This window comes from Cyclopterus lumpus, chromosome 23 (assembly GCF_009769545.1).
Source record: "Cyclopterus lumpus isolate fCycLum1 chromosome 23, fCycLum1.pri, whole genome shotgun sequence".
NCBI lineage: Eukaryota > Metazoa > Chordata > Actinopteri > Perciformes > Cyclopteridae > Cyclopterus > Cyclopterus lumpus.
In genome coordinates this window covers 14,148,570-14,172,088 of record NC_046988.1, presented here as the reverse complement: position 1 = coordinate 14,172,088, position 23,519 = coordinate 14,148,570, and the positions used below count along the sequence as shown (strand labels likewise).

The 23,519-nt window shown below is 44.8% G+C and overlaps 2 protein-coding genes across 2 annotated transcripts; one reads left to right on the top strand and one right to left on the bottom strand.

The window, feature by feature from the left end:
* Positions 1 to 146: 146 nt before the first annotated feature.
* ntn4 (netrin 4) lies at positions 147 to 16,812 on the bottom strand. The gene is made up of 10 exons (XM_034526182.1): positions 16,340 to 16,812; positions 14,399 to 14,952; positions 10,324 to 10,596; positions 6,915 to 7,041; positions 5,947 to 6,132; positions 2,227 to 2,440; positions 1,865 to 1,959; positions 1,512 to 1,580; positions 1,242 to 1,415; positions 147 to 1,034 (listed from the first exon to the last, which is right to left on the bottom strand). The coding sequence occupies exons 1-10, from the start codon at positions 16,383 to 16,385 to the stop codon at positions 895 to 897; spliced, it is 1,878 nt and encodes a 625-aa protein (XP_034382073.1). The 5' UTR covers positions 16,386 to 16,812; the 3' UTR covers positions 147 to 894.
* A 4,407-nt stretch (positions 16,813 to 21,219) lies between these two features.
* snrpf (small nuclear ribonucleoprotein polypeptide F) lies at positions 21,220 to 23,419 on the top strand. Its single transcript, XM_034526214.1, has 4 exons — positions 21,220 to 21,367; positions 22,251 to 22,376; positions 22,836 to 22,900; positions 23,138 to 23,419. Exons 1-4 carry the CDS (start codon positions 21,365 to 21,367, stop codon positions 23,202 to 23,204), a joined length of 261 nt encoding a protein of 86 aa, XP_034382105.1. The 5' UTR covers positions 21,220 to 21,364; the 3' UTR covers positions 23,205 to 23,419.
* The last annotated feature ends 100 nt before the right edge of the window (positions 23,420 to 23,519 follow it).

Genomic DNA, 23,519 nt, shown 5'->3' with positions numbered 1-23,519 from the left:
AATAAAGTGATTGTCTCATGTTGTGCGTTCCCACATCTCTCATGACTCTACAGCATTATCATAAGCTGATAGAAAAGAGAACAAAGCTGTAATCATCCTTTAATATTACCATGTACAAAAACAATTAGGGGGGGGGGGGGGGGGGGGGAGATGAACATAATATTTATATAGATATATACAAATAATACTGTACAAGAGCACAAAAAAGGTAGGAATAACAAGGATTTTCTGAATTTAGTGTAATACGAGATGAATCGTGAACATTGGAACGAAGCTACAGAAAAAGAGCTGGACTGAATCTGGACTGTGCTCGTAATTTAGCTCTGCATTCAAAACACACACACACACACACACACACACACACACACACACACACACAGGCAAATACATTTACGTTAGGGTTAAAGATCCATTCACTCCCATTTCAACACAGGCACACCTGGACTGGCTAAGATTTAACCACCTTTAGTGGCTCGTATGGCTTGTTCGCTCGGGGTGCTTTTGCACATTAGTTCCTCGCTCCATCTTAGGCTAAAGTGCTGCAGAGAGGAAGAGATTCAGTTTTAATGTACGTCGACGGGTCCAGAGGGAAGAGGAAGCGCTCGGCCAAAGCGCTGGAAATCCTCAATTATCTTGAGGAGCAGCAGCAGAAGAAGAAAAAAAAAACGTGTTAAAAACACTCGAGTCCCGCGTGCTTCTTCTAGCCGCCGGCTCCCCATTGGACGACGGCAGAGGAATAAAAAAAAAAAAAAAAAGGGCCTTTTCGTTTCACCTCAGTTCAGCCTTTCAAAATAAAATTAAAAAAACCTGCTCCCAGATGTGTGCGATTCAATACTCCGCACCTGGAGGACGAGAACATCCGAGGCTTTGCTGTCCGTGTGCCCACCGGTCCGTCTACCAGTTGCAGTCTCTCTTGAGGAGCGTGAGGACTTTGCGCCCCAAGCTGGCTTTCCAAGGCTTGACGAAGCTCTTCATGTTGACCAGGAGGCGGCCATGCTTGCGGTCCGAGTGGCCCGCCACGAGGTACTCCAACCCTGAGGATCGAGGGTCAAAAAAAAAAGGTCAGGGACACTCAAATCTAGCCTTGAGAACAATACTGGCCTTCAAAATAAAGAGATTGCGTTTGTTAGAATATCAATAAAAGGTTTCAATCTTCTACTATCGTGTCCTTTCTATTATTATGATTATTCATGTGTTTTAATGGAAACCGTTTTCCATCCCAGTGCGAGTGTTAGTCTGACCTGGGTTCAGGATCGGGCAGGTGCAGCCCCGCGCGGTCCAGGACTCGGGGTAAAGGGTGACCCGACCCCGCTGGATCTTCAGCTTGGTGTTCTGAGTGAGCACCTTCTGAACTTTGACCTCCACCTCGGCGTGGGAGCCCTTGTCGTGGGCCGACAGCACCTTCACCTTCAGGACTGAAGAGAGAGAGAGAGAGAGAGAGAGAGAATTAATTAAGGAGGCGGAGCTTTTAATACTCTGCGATATTAAAAAAGACCCGTGAGAATTCTTACCGTACGCATAATTCATGGTGCAGAAGAGTTTACTGTTGGTCAGGGCTTGCTCTTTGCACTCACACTTCTCTGCAGGAGACAGGTGCAGATTAATATCTGTAACATGCCTGGTGTGTGTGTGTGTGTGTGTGTGTGTGTGTGTGGTCTCAGATACTGTGCATGGCGTCCTAAGAATGCAAGCACAGTGTGTGTGTGTGTGTGTGTGTCCGGTGAGGAATGTGCCTGTGAAAGCTGCAGTTACAGGCTGGTGGTGGTGGTGGGGGGTCTAAGAGAAGGGACACATGGAAACTGTCCATGCATGCACGCACACACACACACACACACACACGCACACACACACACACACAACTCACCTGAGTAGTGGAGGGCAGAGAAGAGTTCGTCTGCTCTGAAGATCCTCACCGGCTCGCTGGAGTTTCCCTCTAAGTTGTACAGGTCCAGGTCGGAGCTGCACAAACACATTACAACATCAGCACACACACACACACACACACACACACACACACGGGGGAATGTCAATATTTTTGGCAAATGAATACACAAACCTCTGCCAACAACTGCGGTGGATAATCATGTTACCTCACATAAAAAGTGATACCAGCGAGTCCGTTTGTTATGCAGAACACAGATTTGGGAAAAAGAACACCCCGTTATCGGGAAGGCGCTCGCTATCTTGCGTGTACGTGCACTCCCGAGCTTCTTTTTCGCTCCTCACCCAAACACGCAGTCTCCGGTAAACGGATCGCAGTCTCCCGCGCAGTCGCACGGACGGCAGCCGTACTCGTGGAAGCCCCAGTATCCCACCATGCACCTGTCGCAGTGGGATCCGCCCACTCCGGGTTTGCAGATGCAATTTCCGTTGGAGGGGTCGCAGAGCGAGCCCTCGGCCAGGTGGAAGGGCATGGAGCCCAGGGGGTGACAGCTGCATGCTGGGAGAAAGAAAAAAGAGTTGTTTCATATATATATATATATATATATATATATATATATTTTTTTTTTAAATTTCCCTAAAGAAATCTGGATATATTGCATTATGTATGGTGTCACGCACGCAGCCCTAGGAAGCTGCCCAAAAATGTAAAAAAAACAATCTAAAGAAATAATAAAATATGATCATATCTGGGAGATATTGAGTCTAAAGGTCTTTTAAGCTAACCTGTAAATTACACATTTATTACCAGGACTTAAGTATTTCACCATTCGTCAGTTGTTCTATTGGTCTGTCTGGTGTTGTTGCAGGAGCTCTTAATACAAAGGCCTCTCTCTTTTTCTTAACACACACACACACACACACACACACACACACACACACACACACACACACACACACACCTCCAGCCCCCCCCCCCCCCCCCCCCCCCCACCCCCTTTCTAATTGTGTGCTGATAGGGTGTTCTTTAAACAACCTCCAAAAACAATATACTTGTACACACACACACACACACCCATGTTTCCACCGAAAACTACCGTCATCAACACCCGGGAGCCTTTGCGGGAGGAGGGGTCCCGGCCTCCCCCATGAACCTGTCCCCGTCCTGGGGGGCCAGGCGACGAGGGGGAGGGAGACGTGGTTAAGGAGCGGAGGAAGAGGAAGAGGAAGAAGACGAAGGGGAGGTGTTGTTTGGAGTCATTTCTCTGCTTGTTTAATGATGCTTGAAGCTTGACCGGCAGTGAATGACTCAAACTACTTCTACACCTAGAGGCATGACTCTCGTTTTCTTTTCTTTTTTATTATTATAAATGCTAATGTTTAACTATAGATTATAGAAAAGAAAGAAATAGGTCATAGCTCTGGGGGAGGTTTTTGTTAGTGAAGCTCATGATGTGGCGTTAAATTCACCATGTTGACTGTAAACTAAATGAAATGTTTTTTAAAAAACACCTCGAGGGGATTCTTGACCTTAGAAAACAGGGATCTCCAAAGGCTTCTTTTCTTTTATACTGTAATATCACATGTGGGAGTACAACAAGTGTTCATGACGGCTTGAATGCACAGAGGTCAGAAATTACATGGCTTTATATTATATATAGTATATCCTGAAGTGTTACTACGGAGAAATGTTCAAATATGTTGATTTCTTAAGATTTAGACACATTTTTTGTGTGTTTTTCGATCAAATGCCCGGTCATATTGTGCACCTATGTAACAATACATGCAAACAAATAATAATGTATCTTTTTCCTTTAAAAAGTCAGCAAGTACCGACCAAGTTCCACTAATATTATCATGCAAAATGTCACATTTTCATTATTATCTGACTTCTTATAGACAAAATAATAATATACGGATGAATTCATTATGCAAATAATTGGTAGTCGCAGCTTTATTTGGCCCAACCTTTGGGTTCAACTAATTTAAACTGTTTGTGTACAAGTGTTTTATGCTTTTTGTTAATATATATATATAACAAAATATAACTGTATATACATACATACATTTGACTTAGGATTGAAGCGCCCTGCTGTCAGACCGATGTCACATCAACCTTCTTGAGCTCCAAACCAGATGGTTAATCAGACAGAGATAAGATAAACTTCATCACAAGACCCAACCTGTGTAATACCAATAAAATCATAAAGATCACATTTATAGGCTTCATCGACGTGCGCACAAAGACACACAAATACCGGACCTACACCGGGCACGATATTCACTTGTGTGTGTGTGTGTGTGTGCATGTGTGTGTATCAGGACCTTATCTCCACTATTGCCTCCGCCCGTTAATAATTAACCGTTCCGCGTAGAGCCTGAAAACACGTGTGGCGATGCGTTGGGCGAGCGTGTGTTTACATGCTCGAAGTGGGTCACGACACAACGACTACAGTGTTTTTTCTTTCCCGGGCCCCTCGGAGCTCGGTATGGTAAAAATGTTCCTCACGACGGAGGGAAATTCCTCCGTTGTCAAGCGAGGTTGTTTTTTTTTCGTCTCGGGGGGGGTTTCTCCAAAAAGTTTTCGCTCCTCATCTGTCCGTCAATCAGCCGTCAAGAGCGAGGATCGTTATCGACGCCGTGGTTACGACACATGAGGAGACGCCCCAACCCACTGAAATCTAACCCTTTCCCCCACCACACCCCTCCTTTTTCTTTTTTTTCTTTTTTTTTTTTTAAAAGGGAAAAGTTGGTTTGTTTATTCTCTCCGACTTTACCAGAGGAGCTCAACACATCTAAACCTTTTTATGGTCTTCATTTGGCAAAACGCATAATAAACGTGTGAAATACTAAAGAACGACAATGGAACGAGGCCGTTGCACGTTGGCGTGTTGAATCTGTGCTCGTATTTGAGGAATATTTGTATTTCGGACTCTGATTGACAGCCGACATGTCCTCCCTCCTAAATGCTTTTGGTGCGATTTGACACGTTTTAAAATTCAACGTCTCCGTCGACGTGAACACGCACTTCTACCTTTGGAGACACTCGCTGACATTGACACACTCCTTAGGTCTAAAACTCAAATTGGTCCTCAGGAAGATTGCTGTACAAGTGTGTATACACACAGACACACACACACACACACACACACTAGACATGTCGTGTGTGAGTCCGGCATACCTGCAGGACTGAGCTCACTGGGTCAAATCTGACACATCATCAGGCGGGGAATGTAGCCACCGCTGTGTGTTTATGGATGACTATCGCGTGTTTACTTAAGACTCGTCTCATCACCGGAGGGCAGCACGCCGCTCACACACACGCACGCACACACACACGCACGCACACACACACACACACACAGCGGACCCTCACGCCCTACCACCAATGATTACCCCTGAAGCTACTCGAGCTCTGAGTCACGCATGAAAAATGGCAAAACAAGCCGGAGATGGACACGCACAGGGGGTTTTGTGTGTCGGGCCGTGAGTCGAAAGCAGGAATGCCTCCATCTGATGATTAACTCTGGCGTAAACCTCGGATGGAGCGTGGGCCGTCTGCTGTCTCACACACACACACACACACACACACACACACACACACACACACACACACACACACACACACACACACACACACACACACACACACACACACACACACACAGGGCCAGGTGCCCATCAGGTATCAGTGCTTTTTTCTTCTTCTTTCCAAGCACGTCCCGGCTTGCGATCTCAGGTTCTCAGCATTCCTTTGCGAGAATGAGAGCGACGGCGTGCCAGCGTGCTGCGTATGAGGGGGTCGATGTTATGATTCACACCGGCAAATTTGTTGTCAACCCCCGCGGTATGATTAATTACGCCGCGTGACGGCGTGTTCTACACGCTGCGGTTTGCAAAGTAATGTCGGGGCATGGCAACATCCCCGCGTCTAGTATGTACAAGTGAAATTCCTGAACTCGCGTCTCACGCGCGTAGACGGAGAAAAAAACCCAGCAACGATGATGATGATATGAGTGTGTGTGTGTGTGTGTGTGTGTGTAAGTGTGTGTGTGTGCGCCTTACATTTGCAGGAGTCGGGGGCCGTCGGCGGTCTCTGGGGGTCTCTGTAGAAGCCGGCTTTGCATTTCTGGCACTGACGCCCCTCCGTGTTGTGCAGACAGTCACAAACGCCTCCGCCGCGCTGGCCGGACTCGCGCCACGCCGCCCAGTCGAAGCGGCAGCTCTGAGCGTGTCCGTTACACTTGCACTCTGAGAGGGAGGAAATCAAACACACACACACACACACACACACTTTGAGTTGCTGTCGCTTTTGACCAACGGACAGTAATTAAATTTGACACTTAAGAAATAAAAAGCTTGTTGATGGCATCGCCCATTGGACCCATTGGGTTTGAAGCCTTGAGTTTGCAACCAGTGAACAGAAGTGACCATATTTTTGGACTTCATCATGGATCATAATTTATTAAATGAACATCACGCTGTATTGAAGAAGACTTAAAAAAAACAACTCATGTTTACAATGTTTACTGAGGGAATACATCAAGAGAAGTAGAGTCATTTATATAGACTTCTATACAACCAGAGGAGTCGCCCCCTGGTGGTCAGGAGAGAGAATGCAGCTTTAACACATGAAGCATAGACTTCTATACAGCCAGAGGAGTCGCCCCCTGGTGGTCAGGAGAGAGAATGCAGCTTTAACACATGAAGCATAGACTTCTATACAACCAGAGGAGTCGCCCCCTGGTGGTCAGGAGAGAGAATTCAGGTTTTAAGACACGAGTAGTTTGGCTCAATTTGAGTAATTTTCTTTATCTTTCCGCTGCACTGGTTCGCCATGCGGTGCACCCCGTATGCTGCTTGCTTTCTACTTCCTTTCAACCCTCATCAGTTCTCTACAGCTCAGCTAGCACCACCTGAAACCGCGAAGACTTAACTCGAGGAACGTTTTCCCGTAAGTGCTCAGAAAGCAAGCGAGGGACGTTAAGGTTCCCGTGGAGGGGAAGGTGGACCCGTGTGTTTATTCCACTCACTCCGACATTCGTGTGGAGCGCCCGTCAGTCCGTCGGCGGGCTGCCAGGGCCGGTCATTGTAGAGCGGAGTGCAGCGCTCGCAGTGATCACCTGCAGTGTTGTGTCTGCACACACACTTCCCATGGACCTGAGAGAGAGAGAGAGAGAGAGAGAGAGAGAGCTCATTAGCAACAAGCCATGATAGACAGAAGGTAGAGATGGAAGGATGGGAGGAACAAAGGGGTCAGTGTGATGGAGAGGAAGGTTTCCCACGTGAGGACAAGTATGCTGGGGGGTTCCTCTCCGATTTTTTACACTCTCCATTTCTTCTTCTCTCTTTCCTTTCCTGCGTCTCTGCCTTTCTCTTCCTCTTCTCCACTTCCCCTCACTCCATCTCTCTCTCTCTCTCTCTCTCTCAGTCTCCCTCGCATGAAAATTAGTGAATGGACATTGATTGTTTGGCTTCATCACTGGAAACCAGAACGGGCCTCTGGTCTGAAAAGCTTGTGTGCGTGCGTCTGAATGTGTGTGTGTGTGTGTGTGTGTGAGAGAGAATAGTGCAAGTATGCAGCGCTGAGAGCACAATAACAATCTCCTTGTCATTCCTGTGAGTTGGAATGCCATGCACGCTGGATAATGATTGAAGGAGAGAATGGGGGGGGGGGGAGCATGGCATCTGAGGAAGCTCTTTATTTGTTTGCGTTACACCGTGCAACTGTAATGTGGGACACACTGTTACACAACGATTGACATTAGAAAATAACTGCAAACACACTGCCAACACACACGGGTTTGTGCATTCATTTCCCACGGGGTGTGTGTGTGTGTGTGTGTGTGTGCGTGATGACTCAGATTCACACACTAACACACTGTACTGGTGTAGTAGAGACTTAAAATGCATCAGCATGCTATAGAATAGAGCCGATACGCCCTCTGACCCCAGATCAGTCCTGCAATGTAGCGGTGAAAAACATGCACATGTGACACTAATAGGGGGGGAAGCGATTGAGGAGGTCCAGGCGGGCGATCTAATGACACATATCGCAAATCAAAAAAGGGGAGGGGGGCATGGGGGGGGTGAAGTAATTCATGGAAAACAGTGGAGAGAAATGAGTGGAAAAAGAAGAAGTGGACAAGAAGGAAAGTAAAAGGGCAGCAGCAGCAGCGGCAGCTGGCTCGGGTCCAGACAGCTGGTATTTAAACCCATTTCGCATGTTTACCATACCATGACACGGGACAATTAACACACACACACACGCAATTATGTAAACTCCACCATTCACGGGACGCAGCGAAAGATGGACTGATGTGCGATGCCAATGATATCGGTTACTTTAAATCTCCCTCTGTGCCAAAAAGAAAAGAAAAGACAACAGCGTGCAGTTATAGAATCCGAAACGTATAATTAACTCCAAAACGTACAGCCAGGAACATACTTTGGGAGGGTCGGAGGGTATTTCCATGTCCATTATTAAACAATGAGGTGACAATGGGTTGCTACACGCATTAAAACCTGCAGCTACGGAGATTTATGTACATCCATGTAACCTATATTTATATAGTTTTAGAACTTTTATACTGTACCAAATGTACGCAACTCATACATTTCGCGTGCGTCGTAAAGAAGAGCCGACAAATGAGTAAAATATGTTTAAAAAAAAAATAGATGTTCGAGAGGAAGAACTGACAAGAAAGAGAGCGAAGAGGCACAGGAAGGCGGTCGTATTGTGGAAAACTAAGAGCACACATCTAAACTGGACTAATTGCTGCCGACGCTCCAGTGGTTGTCCCAGGATGTCGTTATGTTTGTTACCGTGTGCGAGCGTTGGCTTTGTGGCTAACTAACAGACGGTGTAATCACCCCACCCCCCACCCCCACCCCCCCTCCGAACCCCGAGAGAGAGAGAGAGACCCATGTGGGCGAACAGGAGCGCAAGAAAAGCCAACAACAACAACAACAACAACAACAAACAAAGTGGCCTTTTCGTCTACGTTCACAGCGTCTGAGCAGTAATGACTCGACCAATCAAAGGGTCACTTTCACCACTGATTATTGCACACTACACAAACACACACACACACACACACACACACACACAACAAACAAAACATCCTGCACATATATGAACAGAAGACTGCGTAGATTCACTCGAGTACATATTTGACGTGCGTGTACTTTACGTATTTCTATTCCCTTTTTAATGGCACTTTACAAAATAAACTAAGAATTGCTGCGTTTACGTTAGCCGGGAACCAGCGCTTCCTATCGACATCTGGGAGCGGGTCCTCTCTCCTACGGAAGCCCAGAGCGACCAAACCAAACACCCTTTTGTGTTTCTACGTTACCTGAGGGGCCCCCGTCGTTCCCTCTAAGTAAAGGAATACTTCGCCCTTCCCTTCCCGGCCCCGGGTCCTCAGTAATCTCCCATCTCGCGCCGCTCTGCTTGTTTGGGTTTTTTTTTTTGCTTCTCGGGGTCGAAACACAAAACAAACCGCTTGTGTAACGTCTGGTTACCGTAGCGCCACCCGCACGGGGCGCTACGGTAACCACGAGGTGACGCGAGGACGGTCGGGAAGGAATTTACTGTTCGAGCTTTTAAGTCGAACTAATATTTGCGATGAAAAGAAATTCACATCTGCCACACGTTAGTATTAAAATGATCCATTATTATTATTATTATTATTATTATTATCCTGGCGTGCAGCGTGCCGTTTTACAGCCGTGTGGTCTCAAAGAAGGAAATCCTGATGAAAACACTCAGTAGAGCCGCTTGGAATTTCCTGGCATGGAAAAAAAAGAATAGCCCGATTTAAAAAAGGCCGTCGTCCAATAAATCGTCTATCAGCAAAGTAAACATGCAAATCGTCCTCATTCATTCATCGCGTACCAAACATTTCATCTGCTTCTTATCAAAATACCTCAAGAGTGCAATGTCCATTTATCATTTCGTGCACTTAAAAGTTCATGGAATTGAAATATCAAATTATAAGAAGCGTAATATAGTCGGTGCATCGCATCAGACCTAAAATGGCCTTTTCCACTTAGTCGACGTCGTGCCATCATTACAAGTTGTTCAGCAGACGTTTCTGGATCATATCTGCGTCTCTCGGGGTTTGTTGTGAACGGGAAAAGAAGCCTGACGGAAGAACAGAGGAAGCAGGAGAGAGAGAGAGAAAGGCCATCCCTCCGTCACCACCCCCTCCTCTCGTCTGTTGTTAACAGCAGTGAACCAGCCTTGTAATCTTCCTCAGAACAAGTGGGAATCACTTCATGATGAATATCAAGACAAGCATCGAGGCTTAAAAACAAGCTTTTTTTTTTTTTTTTTTTTGCATTGGAAAGAAACAGGTTTTTTTTGCCTTTCACAATAAAAGCCCTAGACGTAAAAAAAAAAAAGTCACCGACCAACCGGCTCCCGGGCCGCCTTACCACGTGGTTGGTGCGGTCTCTGATGGGCTGGTAGCGCGGGGCGGGAACGCACTGCTCGGCGTGTCCGTTGCAGAAGCAGCTCCCCTTCACGATCAGGTCGTAGATGGCGAAGTGGCGGGTGGGAGGAGCCTCGTGCTCGTGGTCTTTGGCTTGGCAGGGACACGACTGCCGCCTCAGCAGTCTGATCCGGATGTTGGTCACCCTCAGCTGCTGCTGGCCCTCGACCCCGAACGGATCCAGGGACTCCCACTTCGGGAGGGTGCGGTAGATCACCTGTTGGGGGGAGGGAGAGAGAGAGAGAGAGAGAGAGAGAGAGAGAGAGACAAAATCATCCTTGATTTACTTCTTCTTTATTCCTTTAAATACGGAAAAAGAATAATCTCTTCACGATTGAGACGGATTAGACGGGCTTATTCAGCAGCACAATCAGGTTCATTGATGCCTCTCGTGTCACTACGTCTTGTCGTGTCAATGGGGGGTTGTTTTGTGCACCAAGCTGTGACCTTTGACCCCCGTCGTCAGTGACTACGTCCTCACGTGACCATGAGGCCCTTAAGTGAGTGCACCCAACCTGTCTCCCACTCTCTCTCTCTCTCTCTCCGCCCCTCCATGTCTGGTCCCTGGACATCCTTCAAATCCAAGATCCCTTTATGGGCTGCCTGCCATCGCCGCGGCTACCGCTGCCGCTAGCAACCGAGACTGCTGCTGTTGTCGGGGTGAAAAAGTGGTGTGTGCCACGACTCTCGCCGTGAAAGAAATGTGTGTGTTTGTGGTGTGTCTCTTTACAAAAGTGTGCGTCGTTGTGCTGGCCATCATTGATATCATTGGGCGAGTAGAGTGTGTGTGTGTGTGTGTGTGTGTGTGTGTGTTTTCATTGGTTTAAGCAAGAGGCAAGCAAAAAAGACCCCATGCGGCTCCCTCATTGGCTGGATGACTGGCCGAGAGTGTGATGGGAGGAGCACTATTAATTTCCCCCGTTGTTGGACGAGGTCGCGGGGTCACCGCATTGTGGTCCACAATTAAGAGAACACGACAAATAGGACGAGGGGCGCCGGTCCGCGGGAGAGCACGGAGAGCAGGGCCGAACAAAGACGGGGACGGAGATCCAGCTCCACATAACTCAGAGCCGGACAAAAGGCCCGCGACAGCCCGGTGACACCACAGCAACACCAGCGCACGCACGCACACACACACACGCACACACACACACACTGGCATGCACATAGACATCAGTTTTTGCTTTCCTTCACACAACCTCCACACCAGGCCCTCTTGGAGCTTTTACTACATCATGGTGCCTCGTAGTTTTCCTGTAAATGTGGAGACAACGTATTAGTGTTCGCAAATACGCTGATGACACTCACATTTACGTTAGTTTGAGCCGTGAGTAAATGTTACAGATTTAAAGATTACCCAAGAGTCCTTAAAGGATTTTATGTAGCCAAGCAATATTACAAAAAAAGTTTAAACTAATCTAGGAATATATCAGTGTTTATTTCAATGGGTTAAAAGAATAGTAGCACAAAATCATGATGAAAATCTATCGTTTCGCTCAAACACTGAAGTTTATTTCCCTTTAAACTATTAATACGGTGCACATTCAGCTGTTTATTTTTGTTGTCTTTCCCTTTATTTTGCTTCCCTTTTGAAAGTTGAAAATTACAATAAACGGTGTCCTCGAAAACATGAATTTTGATATGATTGAGATACGATTGATGGACGTTTGGAATATTTTACATTAAATGGCGCTATGAAGCAAGTGGTTTCTCCTTTGCTTTATATCTCAAACCCTACAAGGATGCACTTGTTCAAGCAACCCCCAGAAAAATAGCAAAAATTGATAAATAAAAAGTAAATTTTCTTTGCAAATGTTTCTTGACAAATGAAATACTTTCATTGGGTTGTTTTGGCTTCTAGGATACACAATGTGCTTTGGTGAGAAACCCTGACTATGAACAAGTTATACTGGCACTTGTTTACAAGGGAACCCCACGGGGAACCTTTAACTGTCAGTGAATTTACAAGTGCAGATAGTGCAGCCATTTTAAAAAGGTGTTGCTGCTTTGTCCAGGTTTCTCGTGCCATAAATAGCATTTCTGGAATAGATGTTGTTGTTATTCACGACGTGGTGAAAGCGGTACGCTACTGATAATGTTTTGACGTCTTTCCCCGTGTTTAGCGTGTCACAACTTGCAGTGATAGTGTGATAACTGATAACTGCATTTAAGTCGGCAGTGGACCGGGCGCCGTGTAACTCAGATAAACTCTCGCTAAAGGTTTCCCCTGGCTCCTGTGGGCACATTGGGTCTTTAAGTAAGAACTCAGATACCTTGCAGACCAGGAACTTGGAGCATGGTAAACAGACACTATATTAATCCCGAGTATATAATGTGCATCAAATGTCGGGCCAAAAGAGACACGATTTAAGTTTTTGTCCACATGCATCCTGAGGCAGTGGGTTCACTGTGGGCCATGTGTCCACTTCAGGCTGAAACATAAAGTAAGTCTGGCTTAAACAGGCGTAATTCCATCAAAGCGCTGTGGACTGTAATCTGGTAAACAGGCACAATGGGCATTGATGGAAGGAGAAAGACGGAGAGGGGGGGGGGGGGGGGGGGGGGGGATGGGTGTCTAGCCAACAGTACCAACATCCATCAGAGTAACGGCACTTCCTTCCCAGCAGACAGACGGAAAGCTGACTGTATGTGTTTATCTGAAAGGGCACGGGCAAGTGTGTGTGTGTGCGTGTGTGTGTGTGTGTGGAAAAGAGAGAGAATATGTGTGTTGGCTGGTCTGCCTCCCTCTCTTCCCTTAAGGAGGTCAGTCTCTACAACTCTCACATTCTTCCAGCCCAGCTGACCTCATGAATAAGACAAGAAACTCAGCGCGCGCGCGCACACACACACACACACACACACACACACACACACGCACACGCACACGCACATACACACACACACACATTTCAGGTGAACACAAAAAGCTTTAAGTGCAAGAGTTGACATGCTTTTATGTTTGCTGAGGGAGAAAGAAGAGTGTTTTTACTTAATAAAGACATATACATATATATATATATATATATATATATATATATATATATATATATATATATATATATATGGGGAACTACATCCCGAAGGCTCATACATAGTGTGCAGTACCAGGATGTGTTGTCATCACTGTTTAACTGTCATTATAGCTGCTGCACAATCACAACACACAGGAGCTGAGAGAGTGCGAACAGCTGAGCACCGGCAGCTGAAGGTCTGTCAGAGCGCTACTTGACCTCTGTTAACCTCCGGGTCATCAGTCAAGGGGTCAGAGGTCAGGTGGCTGAGACGTGGAGGAACCAATATGTGAGGCACGGAGGACAAAAGAAAGCTATTCTTCACACCTTCGAGCAAAAAAAAAAGAAAGAAAAAAAAAGGTGGACAGAAACGACACACACACACACACACACACACACACACACACACACACACACACACACACACACACATCTGCAGAGCAGCTCCTGGCACACACTGCTTCAATTAAACATCAATGGGCTTCAGGAAGCCCTCTCGTGCTACAGTCAAGAGTACGACTATTAAACACTAACTCACTCACAAACACACACACACACACACACACACACACACACACACACACACACACACACACACACACACACACACACAAAACTTCCCCCCACCTGGCCGAGCTCCCCGCACGTTTCTCGCATGTTGCGTGACTTACAGCGAACAGGACTGAATTTGTTCCAGTGAGGATGAGTAATGATACACTTTAGAAACCATTTGTTAAGCCTTGTATTATGATTGCCTCTAATATGACATAATTAACTATTCATTCACAAAGAGGAGAGAGAGAAGGGGGGGTGGGGGAGAGGGGGGGGGTCAACTGGGGAGTCAAAACATTCTGGTACAGATGCTGAAAACAAGCTGCTCGTGTTGCCTGGAAATGATGCCGATGAGAACCAAAACAATGGTAGAGGAGCTCAAACGCTGCGTGGAGCTGTGGTTTGGTGCTCTGAGCCGCGACAGGTACAGATAGATGACCCCCCCCCCCTGCTCACCTCTCCACGGTTGCAGGGAAAAGCCCCGGAGTATTTGGCAGTGCAGGCGGCCCCGTCCCGTCCCGCGCCCGCCTTCCCCTCCTCCATCCCGAAGGCGGCGCTGCAGTTGCCGGCGTAATACTGCAGCATCTTCCACGACCTCCCGAAGTCCTGCGAGCGCTCCAAGGTCATGGCGGCCGGCCTCGGCGAGCGAAACACCACGATGAGGTGCGTGAAGAAGAACTCCGCCTCCAGGTCCAGCTGCGCCGTCTCGGACTCCACCCCCTCGGCCGACTGCCACCAGGTGTTCGGGTGGCGGAAGGAGGAGTCCGACATGGCCCCGGCCAGGTGGGACAGGAGGGGCAGGCCGGCGTTGCACTTGGCGCACGTGGCGGCGTCGCAGGCCCGGTTGCCGTTGGGGTCGGGGTACGAGCAGTAGAGCTCGGTGCCGTTGTTGCCGCAGACGGTCTGCGTCAGGACCCGGCGACCCAGGGCCAGGTTACCCATGCGGGGGTTGCAGGCCCGGCTCTCACAGCGGGGAGCCACGCCGGCGCGGAACACCTCCACCGACAGACCTGAGAGAGAGAAAACACACAAAAGAGTTCACATGTGTACTTGGCAAACGTCAGGTGACTAAAGGAAGACAAAAAAGAGTGAAAGCGAAGATGTCAAGTGGGCGTGACCCTCATTGTACCTGAGCTTAAAGGGCTAGTTCACCCAGATCACACACACCTGTAGCGCTATGTATCCATGTCTGTCTGAGGTTTCTGCCTTCAGCCAGGTACAATGCAGGCGAATGAAGTTTAACTTGAAAAGAGCACGGAGGCATTAAAACATCCCATACTGTACAAGCCACGTGGGACTATTTATTTGAAAGGACGCCGGAAGTGAGCAGAGAAAGAAAGATTAGAGATAAGTAGAGAAAGAGCAATCCAAATAGCCAGAAAAGCTATTTTTAAAGGCCCTACCTAAACAAATAATTACAACAGAAGAACACTCCCATCTAAGTGGATCTTTTTGTGTAATAATTGACAATATTAAGCAATAAAAACGTCTTGTTAGTCCATTCAAAGCCCTAAAGAGCTACGACTTTTTTTTAATAAGCAGTTTTGGAGAGTTTATTGAAAGGACACATCTGAGTCTAAGTAACAAGAGTGTGTGTGTGTGCGTGTGTGTGTGTGTGTGTGTGAGAGTGTGTGGGGGAGCTGAGAATAGAAGTGCCTGTGTGTGCGTGTGTGTACACAAGCTAAGTGATTTACCTCGATGGGAGATGTTACGCAAAAAGGGATAATAGAGGCATTGTGCACCTGGCTGCAGCCAGCGTGGACGCTAACACACACACACACACACACACACACACACACACAGTGTGGCAGCTCGTGCGGGATGAGCAGCGTTCAGACGCTTTCCAACACCCCTCACACCCCCACCCGAGGGCCACGGTTTCATCTTCCAACGTGGATTTATTATCTATAAAAACCTGGAGCTCCCTCTGTGACTTCCCCCGATAGACTCGTATTAAAACCTGTGAACTTTTGCACCGAGGGACCTTTTCTGGAGGGGATGTTCTTCATGCCGAATTACACAACCATCTGTATGTGGAGGTCATGAGGGGGAAGACCGAGACCTCTTGGACTGAATACTTTGTGCTCATTATTAGGACATTAACTTAGAAATAAGATGGTAAATTATGACTTTATTTAGTTTTTTACAAGAGCTTTGATGTACAAAACTTAGAGGCTATCAATTAAAAAAGATAAATCACAACTCTGAGCAAAACTTGAGTTTCATAATTTTGTTTTTGATATTAAATTACATATTAAAGTTTTATACAACAAGAGGGCTCGGGTGTTTCATAAACCTGCAGTAGAAACTTCCATTTCTCCCTTCACGTTGTTGCATTAGTGACAATAACACTCATTATGCTTAATGTATTTTCTTCAAAAGAACACACACACTAACCTGCATTTGACAACACGGCCAGGCTAATAGCAAATAAAATCATCATATCTCTGCGTTTAAATGCAATAATCCGAGATTATAAAAGAGAAAAAAAGAGGGATGAAAATCCGTGGGAGTTTATTCAGGCGTCAAGTCCGCGTGGAAGACTTCATCACACGGTGGCAAGTGCGTATGTTCAAATCCCGTGTGGACTTTCCCTTTCACTCAGCTGCGATCCAATAAGCCGATAACAACTCGGGGGGAAACAACATGATCCCGGACGGCGCGCGACGTCCCGCTGAGAGAGGAGAAGACCGGAGGCGAAGTGAACGGGTCTGCCCGGTGCCGGTGCCGGTGCTGCTGCTGCTGCTGCTGCTGCTGCTTCGGGACCCGCAGCGTGTTTCATTTCCCCGCAGTGTGCCGCCTTGCTCACCCTTCTCTGCCCCGCAGGTCTATTTCTAAGGAGCGCGGAGAGAGAGAGAGAGAGAGAGAGAGGGAGAGAGGGAGAGAGAGAGAGAGAGAGAGAGAGAGAGAGAGAGAGAGAGAGGTTGTGCAGCGAGAGCGCAGCGGCGGCGGCGGCGGCTCCGCCTCTCGTGCGCCTCGCTTTCTGGCATTTAAAGGAACATTCCAGATTGTGCGCGCGCGCGCACGCGAGAGAGAGAGAGAGAGAGACCACAACCTGCTCCTCACAGCGGGGGGGGGGGGGGGGGGGCTCCAGACATGAGGGGTCCGCGAGGAACCTCCAGGGGACCCTTTGTGAGGAGTTCAGGGACAGCGAGACATGGAAGGTGTCTAATGGTTTTACTCCACCCGACACCTGGTGGAATAGGAAGAAGTACTTAAGTGAAAGTGGCAATACTACAGTATAAAATACTCAATTACAAGTAAAAGACAAGATTCACTTTACAGCATGTACATTAATTATTTAAGGTGTACTTATGTGGCTTTATGGTGGAGGAAATTTGAAATGCTTGATATACTTTTGGTAGTTTGATCTGTCACAACTGTCACACAAGTGCTTTATTATGTGAATATATTTAGTTATATATAACATAATAAATACATACATATATAAAGTAACAACAACTACTATAGTAGTTGTTGTTACTTTGCAGATTTACATTATCAATACAAAATACTAATCAATTATGACCACACTAAATGGTCCAATCTGGAATCACACATATTAAATTATGTATTATGCATTAATAATGATACAGATGGTAAATGTAAGCAAAATCTATGATATTATATCATAACGTATTAGTGTTTTGTATTGCTATTTATAAATACACATACATAAATAAATATTCAAGTACTTTCCACCTTTCTCATATTAAAACCAGGTGTCCATGGCATGCAGACCACGTGGAGTCTGATGAAAAGCTGATGTGGGGCGTTAATGAGCGCTCACATTTCTGACTAATTGGCTTTGTATGGAGGGGGCGCGCACACACACACACACGCACACACACGCGCACACACAAAGTGACGCTGCTGACGTACTTCGGATTACACCGATTGGTTGCTCGGCTGCAGCCTTTGTTGACACTAACATTGTTGGTGTCCACACAAAACCGGCGACAGACGCACCAACGCATTGCACACTTCTTAATTCTGCTTTCCACATAACAATGGCTGCTTGACATCCCATAAAAAAAAGGCACTCACATGTGTTAAAATGAGGCATCGCAACCTGGTTCCAGTCTGCATGATCGACAGCGTGCACGCTGCAGCGCGCCCCCGTGTGCTCAGTGATGATACAGCAAAGAAAAAAAAAAAACACACATGGATGTTGGAAAACTGTGGTTTCCGCTGCGGCCCGTTCGGGTCAAGCAACATTGAACGCAGCATGGCGTTGGCTTCTCTGTCTGCTGGGTAATCGGACCGTGACCTGCTCTCTGTGCACGTGACCCGTGGCCAATGAGCAGCGAGCCAAATGACACAATCTCACCTGTCTGTCCTGGTCTCTGTGAAGGAGAACACCAGGATCTTAAACCCCTGCAAAGGTCCTGTTTCCAGTACTTATGCTAAGCTAACAGCTAACACGTAGACATCTTCTCTAACTCAAAGAAGGGGATCAGACCAGGTCTTTACTGGATTGTCTCTCAAACAAAGGTTTTGTTTCCCTCACACATCTGTGGAAGATTGTGAGTCTCATGCTTCACACTTCCTGCCGGTCATCCACTCCACTCTGTTAACTTTGGTCTCCTCTGTGCAGACTTCAAAGGGCCGTTTGGCATCATACTGGAATAATCCGCCTCTTCCTCCTCGTTGTGGACGCATGACGTCTGTGATGACTTTGTGTTTCTTTGTGTCTCTACGTGGTCTTGTTTCATCGGCTTGTGGCTGTTTTGTATCTTTTGCATCTCTTTGTGGACACTTGTCTGTCTCTTTAGAAGTGTTGTGTCTCTTTCTAGTCGTTTTGAGTCTTCCTGTGCCCGTTTTGCATCACTTTGTGACTGTTTTGCATCTCTTTGTGATCATTTTGTGTTTTGTGTCTTTATCTCTTATCTTTTGTGCATTTTGCATCCCTCTGACTGTTTTGCATCACTATTTGACTGTTTTACATCCCTTTGGGCATGTTTTACATCACTTTGTGACCGTTTTGCATCCCTTTTGTGACCGTTTTGCATCTCTTTGTGATAATTTTGTGTTTAGTGTCTTTATCTCTTATCTTTTGTGCATTTTGCAACTCTCTGACTGTTTTGCATCACTTTTTGACTGTTTTACATCCCTTTGGGCATGTTTTACATCACTTTGTGACCGTTTTGCATCCCTTTTGTGACCGTTTTGCATCTCTTTGTGATAATTTTGTGTTTAGTGTCTTTGATATCTCTTATCTCTTTTTGCCCGTTTCTTTTTGACGGTTTTGCATCCCTTTGGGACTGTTTTACATCACTTTGTGACCGTTTTGCATCCCTTTTGTGACCGTTTTGCATCTCTTTGTGATAATTTTGTGTTTAGTGTCTTTGATATCTCTTATCTCTTTTTGCCCGTTTCTTTTTGACGGTTTTGCATCCCTTTGGGACTGTTTTACATCACTTTGTGACCGTTTTGCATCACTTAGTAACCGTTTTGCTTGTGATAATGTTGTGTTTAGCTTTGTGACCTTTGTGCTTGTTTTGCATCTCTGTGATAATGTTGTGTTTAGCGTCTCTTTGCATCTCTTTGAGGTTGTGTTGCATCACTTTGTGACCTTTGTGCTTGTTTTGTGCGTCTGTGGTGTTTTTTTGACATCTGCTGTTGGTTTTTCATTGCTTTTGAAGTTGTTTTGTCCCTTGGTTGTTGATTTTTTTAAACTTGTTGTTTGTGCTTTTTAGTGTCTGTTTGTGGTTGTTTTGTTTTGTCTCTTCGTGGTTGTTTTTCCATTTATTTTCTGATTTAGTGTGTGTTTACGGTTATTTTGCATCGCCTTATGGTAATTATTTTTGTTCTCATCGTGATCATTTTGTGTTTATTTGTTGCTCTTGGCGGCCGCTCTGGCCGTGCCCCTTTTCAAAATTCACCCACACACCCACTTTGTTACCACGCCATACCTGACACGGGGACTGACTGACAGATTAGTTAATTACACGGAGGCCGACTCAAAAGGAGAGAGAGAAGAAAAATAGACGAAATGATGTAAGGACGCGAGTATTTCAAACACGCAAAGAAAGCTCCAGTGCAATTTCAGAGGAATTTTTCTGACAGAACCCAGCCCTTCACCGTAGGAAGTCAGATGTTAGTTTTATTCAAAGTATCAGGTTTGAACTCGTTGGATGCTTTAGTAACAGTCGAATGCTTCAACACAGAAAAATGAGTGAAATCTTCAGACTGTTTTTGCCTGGAGATAAATATCTGCCCAGACAGAGAACCAGCACCACCCAGTCATTTCTCCTGAACAGGTCAGAGTTTGTAATTATTGAATAATCCTTTGGTGAGGTGTGGCATATGGAGCATGTGAGCACATAGAGTTCAGTTCAACTCAGGTCAGAGAGATTAACAACGATGCTGCAGTTCAGAAATTAATATTACTACTTTATTTGCTTTGGACTTAATCCATTAAAAAAATATTTATTACCACATGTTGATGCCAACCATTATGCAAGAGGGAATAACAACCCTCATGAAGTAATATATGATTGGTTCAAACTAACTTTTGAGGATTAAAGATTAATTCTTTAATCCTCACAGTTATAAATGGTTATATTTTAATAGATTTGATGTTTGAACTGTCAACAAAACATCTCTGTTGGAACAACACAAAGATGGGGAAGGTGTCACCAATTGGACTCTGGGAAATTGTGACAACAATTCTCACTATATTCAGAAGTTTTAAAAAACAAAGAATCCATCTGCAAATTAAATAAAGAATCAGCAGATGAATCCATGACAAAAATGTAAAAAACAGTTGCAGTCCCATATCAAATATTTAACATGATCTCAACCAACTAAACCAGTAACATGTTGTATAAACATTAGTATATTAAGAATATATATGTATTTTCTTTTTTTCTTTTTAAACAACAAATCTGGAAATCAATGTACACATTTTCTTGGTATGTTGACCCAGCATGAACACATATATCCTTGACAAGAACAGAAAGACAAATAAATCAATAATAATGATAATAGTCAAATAATGTAAATAAAAATAACTAAAGTAAAATAATCAGAAAAATATAGTTTAATTAAAAGTAAAACTTTGATTAAATATATATAATATATTATCATAATTATATGTAATCAAAGTTTTACTTTGAATTAAACTATATATTTTTTTATGGTTGTACATTTAGCATTTAATAATTTAGAATTTAAAAAATGTGAGCATTCTTTCATCAAAACACATTTTTCTTTTGGTTTTTCCACTGATTTACGTTGTCGTGTAAACTCCCCGCCACCAGGTGGCAGTATGTAAAAACACGAGGACTAAAAGGAGGTCATAGTGTGTACTTCCGGTTTGGCGGTAAAGCGTGTGTGCTGCTTTGCGAAGTACTAACGTTTCTGTGACGAAACTATATCAAGTTAATTCATTCTCAGAAAGCATTTAGTACAACAAAAATGGTGAGTAGAGCTTATTAATGTTTACCGTCAACTTATTGTTTGTTTTGTGAGATTGTATTTGCCGTCGCCGTGTGCAAAGAGAGTTAGCATTAGCTACGTTAGCTTATCATTCATGCTTTGGGGATGAATTAATCTCTCACTTTTACGCACACGCGCAGCGTAAAAATGTAATATATACTTATACCCGGTTTTGAGATTACCTGGGTGTACTCGTCGGTTCGATGGCACACGGCCGGTTTACAAGTGGAGTTGTGCGGCCTTGTGTTGGAGTTTGGCCCGGTGCCTGGAGACAAAGTCGCTCCAAACTCCATTCGCGAATCTCATATTTTAACGTCGTCGTGCACGCGCTTATTGGCAAACGGTGCATCAATAGTTTTTTTTTATTGATTTACTACGTTACCGTGGAGACACTAGCTTGTTTGGGTTGCCCGGCTGAAACCGTACCCAGCTTAATTTACTTATTATTCGCTGTAAACCGGACACTATGAACCAAACAGTGCAAACGTAGGTGTATAGTTTTATATATTTCTTTTTTAAGTTGGTGGTGTTGTACTTGTATACAATGGCAGCTGCTTTTAAGTTGTACATGCATCCAATGACACAGCAGCAACCACATCTCCTTCAAAGAGTTGTTTTTTTGTTCAAAGTGCTTATGAAAGTACTAACTTATAATGTGTTTTGTGTCGAATTTACTATTAAGTCATCACATATCAGCAAAAGGGCACCAGATGCACGTCTTGGTCATATGCAATGACAGTAATTTTTCATAATTTTCCAACAATAGGTAATACAGATGGATAATGTTGGCGAATGTTATCTCAATAAATCTATTATCTCACATAAACATTGTATAATAACGTTCCTCGTGTCGTTTTCGATGTAGAGTTTACCTCTGAACCCGAAGCCCTTCCTGAACGGCCTCACAGGAAAACCAGTGATGGTGAAACTGAAGTGGGGTATGGAGTATAAGGGTTACCTGGTGTCTGTGGACGGGTACATGAATATGCAGGTGAGAACAGTTAATTGTATTTTCTTATTCTAATAAAAAATATTTTCCATATTTTCTGCACAATATATGGACATGAAATCAAGCATTTGCGAAAGACCCTGTCCCAAATGTTCAGTATTCATATTTTTTTTAATATATATTTTTTATTTAAATTAACATAGATTGCATTATTATGCTATTATATTATCATGTCACTGGCATAACATTGTCATCAAATTAACTTTACAGGAGTTAAAATATACTATATTTTATATGCATATTATACAATAAATAGTTATTATGACAGGTCTGCCAATGTATGCCATCCTTATATAATTTTTTTATATTTCCATGTATTGGGATTTTATTACGTCAAGCATTGATATTAATGCAAACAAACATTTTTTGCCGACGTCATGATTGCCGTGCAAATATACCCCTACGGGTGACCTCTTGACCTTTTTATATTTCCCCTGGCAGCTGGCGAACACAGAAGAGTATGTGGATGGAGCGTTGGCGGGTCATCTTGGTGAAGTGCTGGTCAGGTATGTCGTAATCATAAAACATCTTTTATTCCAGTTATGGCTTCTTAATTACGTATATCTTTACGGATACAAAACAATACAGATACGGTTACATTTCTTGGCTCAAGCCTTAATATTTCTAACTGCTTCAACTAAACCGTGTTAATAATTAAACTTGTCAAACAAATGAATGGCGGATCAAAAGGAACAAATACACAATCAATCCATTGTGCTAACAGGTGTGCTTCGTTCCCACAGGTGCAATAATGTTTTGTACATCCGAGGCGTAGAAGAGGAGGAGGAAGACGGAGAAATGAGGGAGTGACGAAGAGGACCCTGTTGTGTGATTGAACCTCATAGTTGAGTCGATGTGTGTTTGTGCTTTCACCATGTGAAACGAATGAACGTTTGGGGTGTAGGTTATTATTTTTTTCAAGCAAGTTTCGAAACCGATTTTTTCTTTTTACTGTATGTGAGGCCAATTTAATGTTGTGACTTTGTTATGCAGACAATAAAATTATTATTGTACCCTTTCTTAAACCGGATTGTTGTGGTTTTTGCATGTGATATCTGACGGAAGTCGCATGTGTGATTGTTACAAGTTGTCTGTGGCAGAAGCACCGCCTCTCTCTCTGTGTGT

Coding starts and splice junctions, on each gene's coding strand:
- ntn4 (XM_034526182.1), bottom strand. CDS start 16,385: ATGATGATTTTATTTGCTATTAGCCTGGCCGTGTTGTCAAATGCAG. Junction 1,416..1,511: donor CACCATGAATTATGCGTACG/GTAAGAATTCTC, acceptor CTCTCTCTTCAG/TCCTGAAGGTGAAGGTGCTG. Junction 1,035..1,241: donor CTGCCCGATCCTGAACCCAG/GTCAGACTAACA, acceptor CTCGATCCTCAG/GGTTGGAGTACCTCGTGGCG.
- snrpf (XM_034526214.1), top strand. Junction 22,377..22,835: donor ACGGGTACATGAATATGCAG/GTGAGAACAGTT, acceptor TTCCCCTGGCAG/CTGGCGAACACAGAAGAGTA. Junction 22,901..23,137: donor CTTGGTGAAGTGCTGGTCAG/GTATGTCGTAAT, acceptor TCGTTCCCACAG/GTGCAATAATGTTTTGTACA.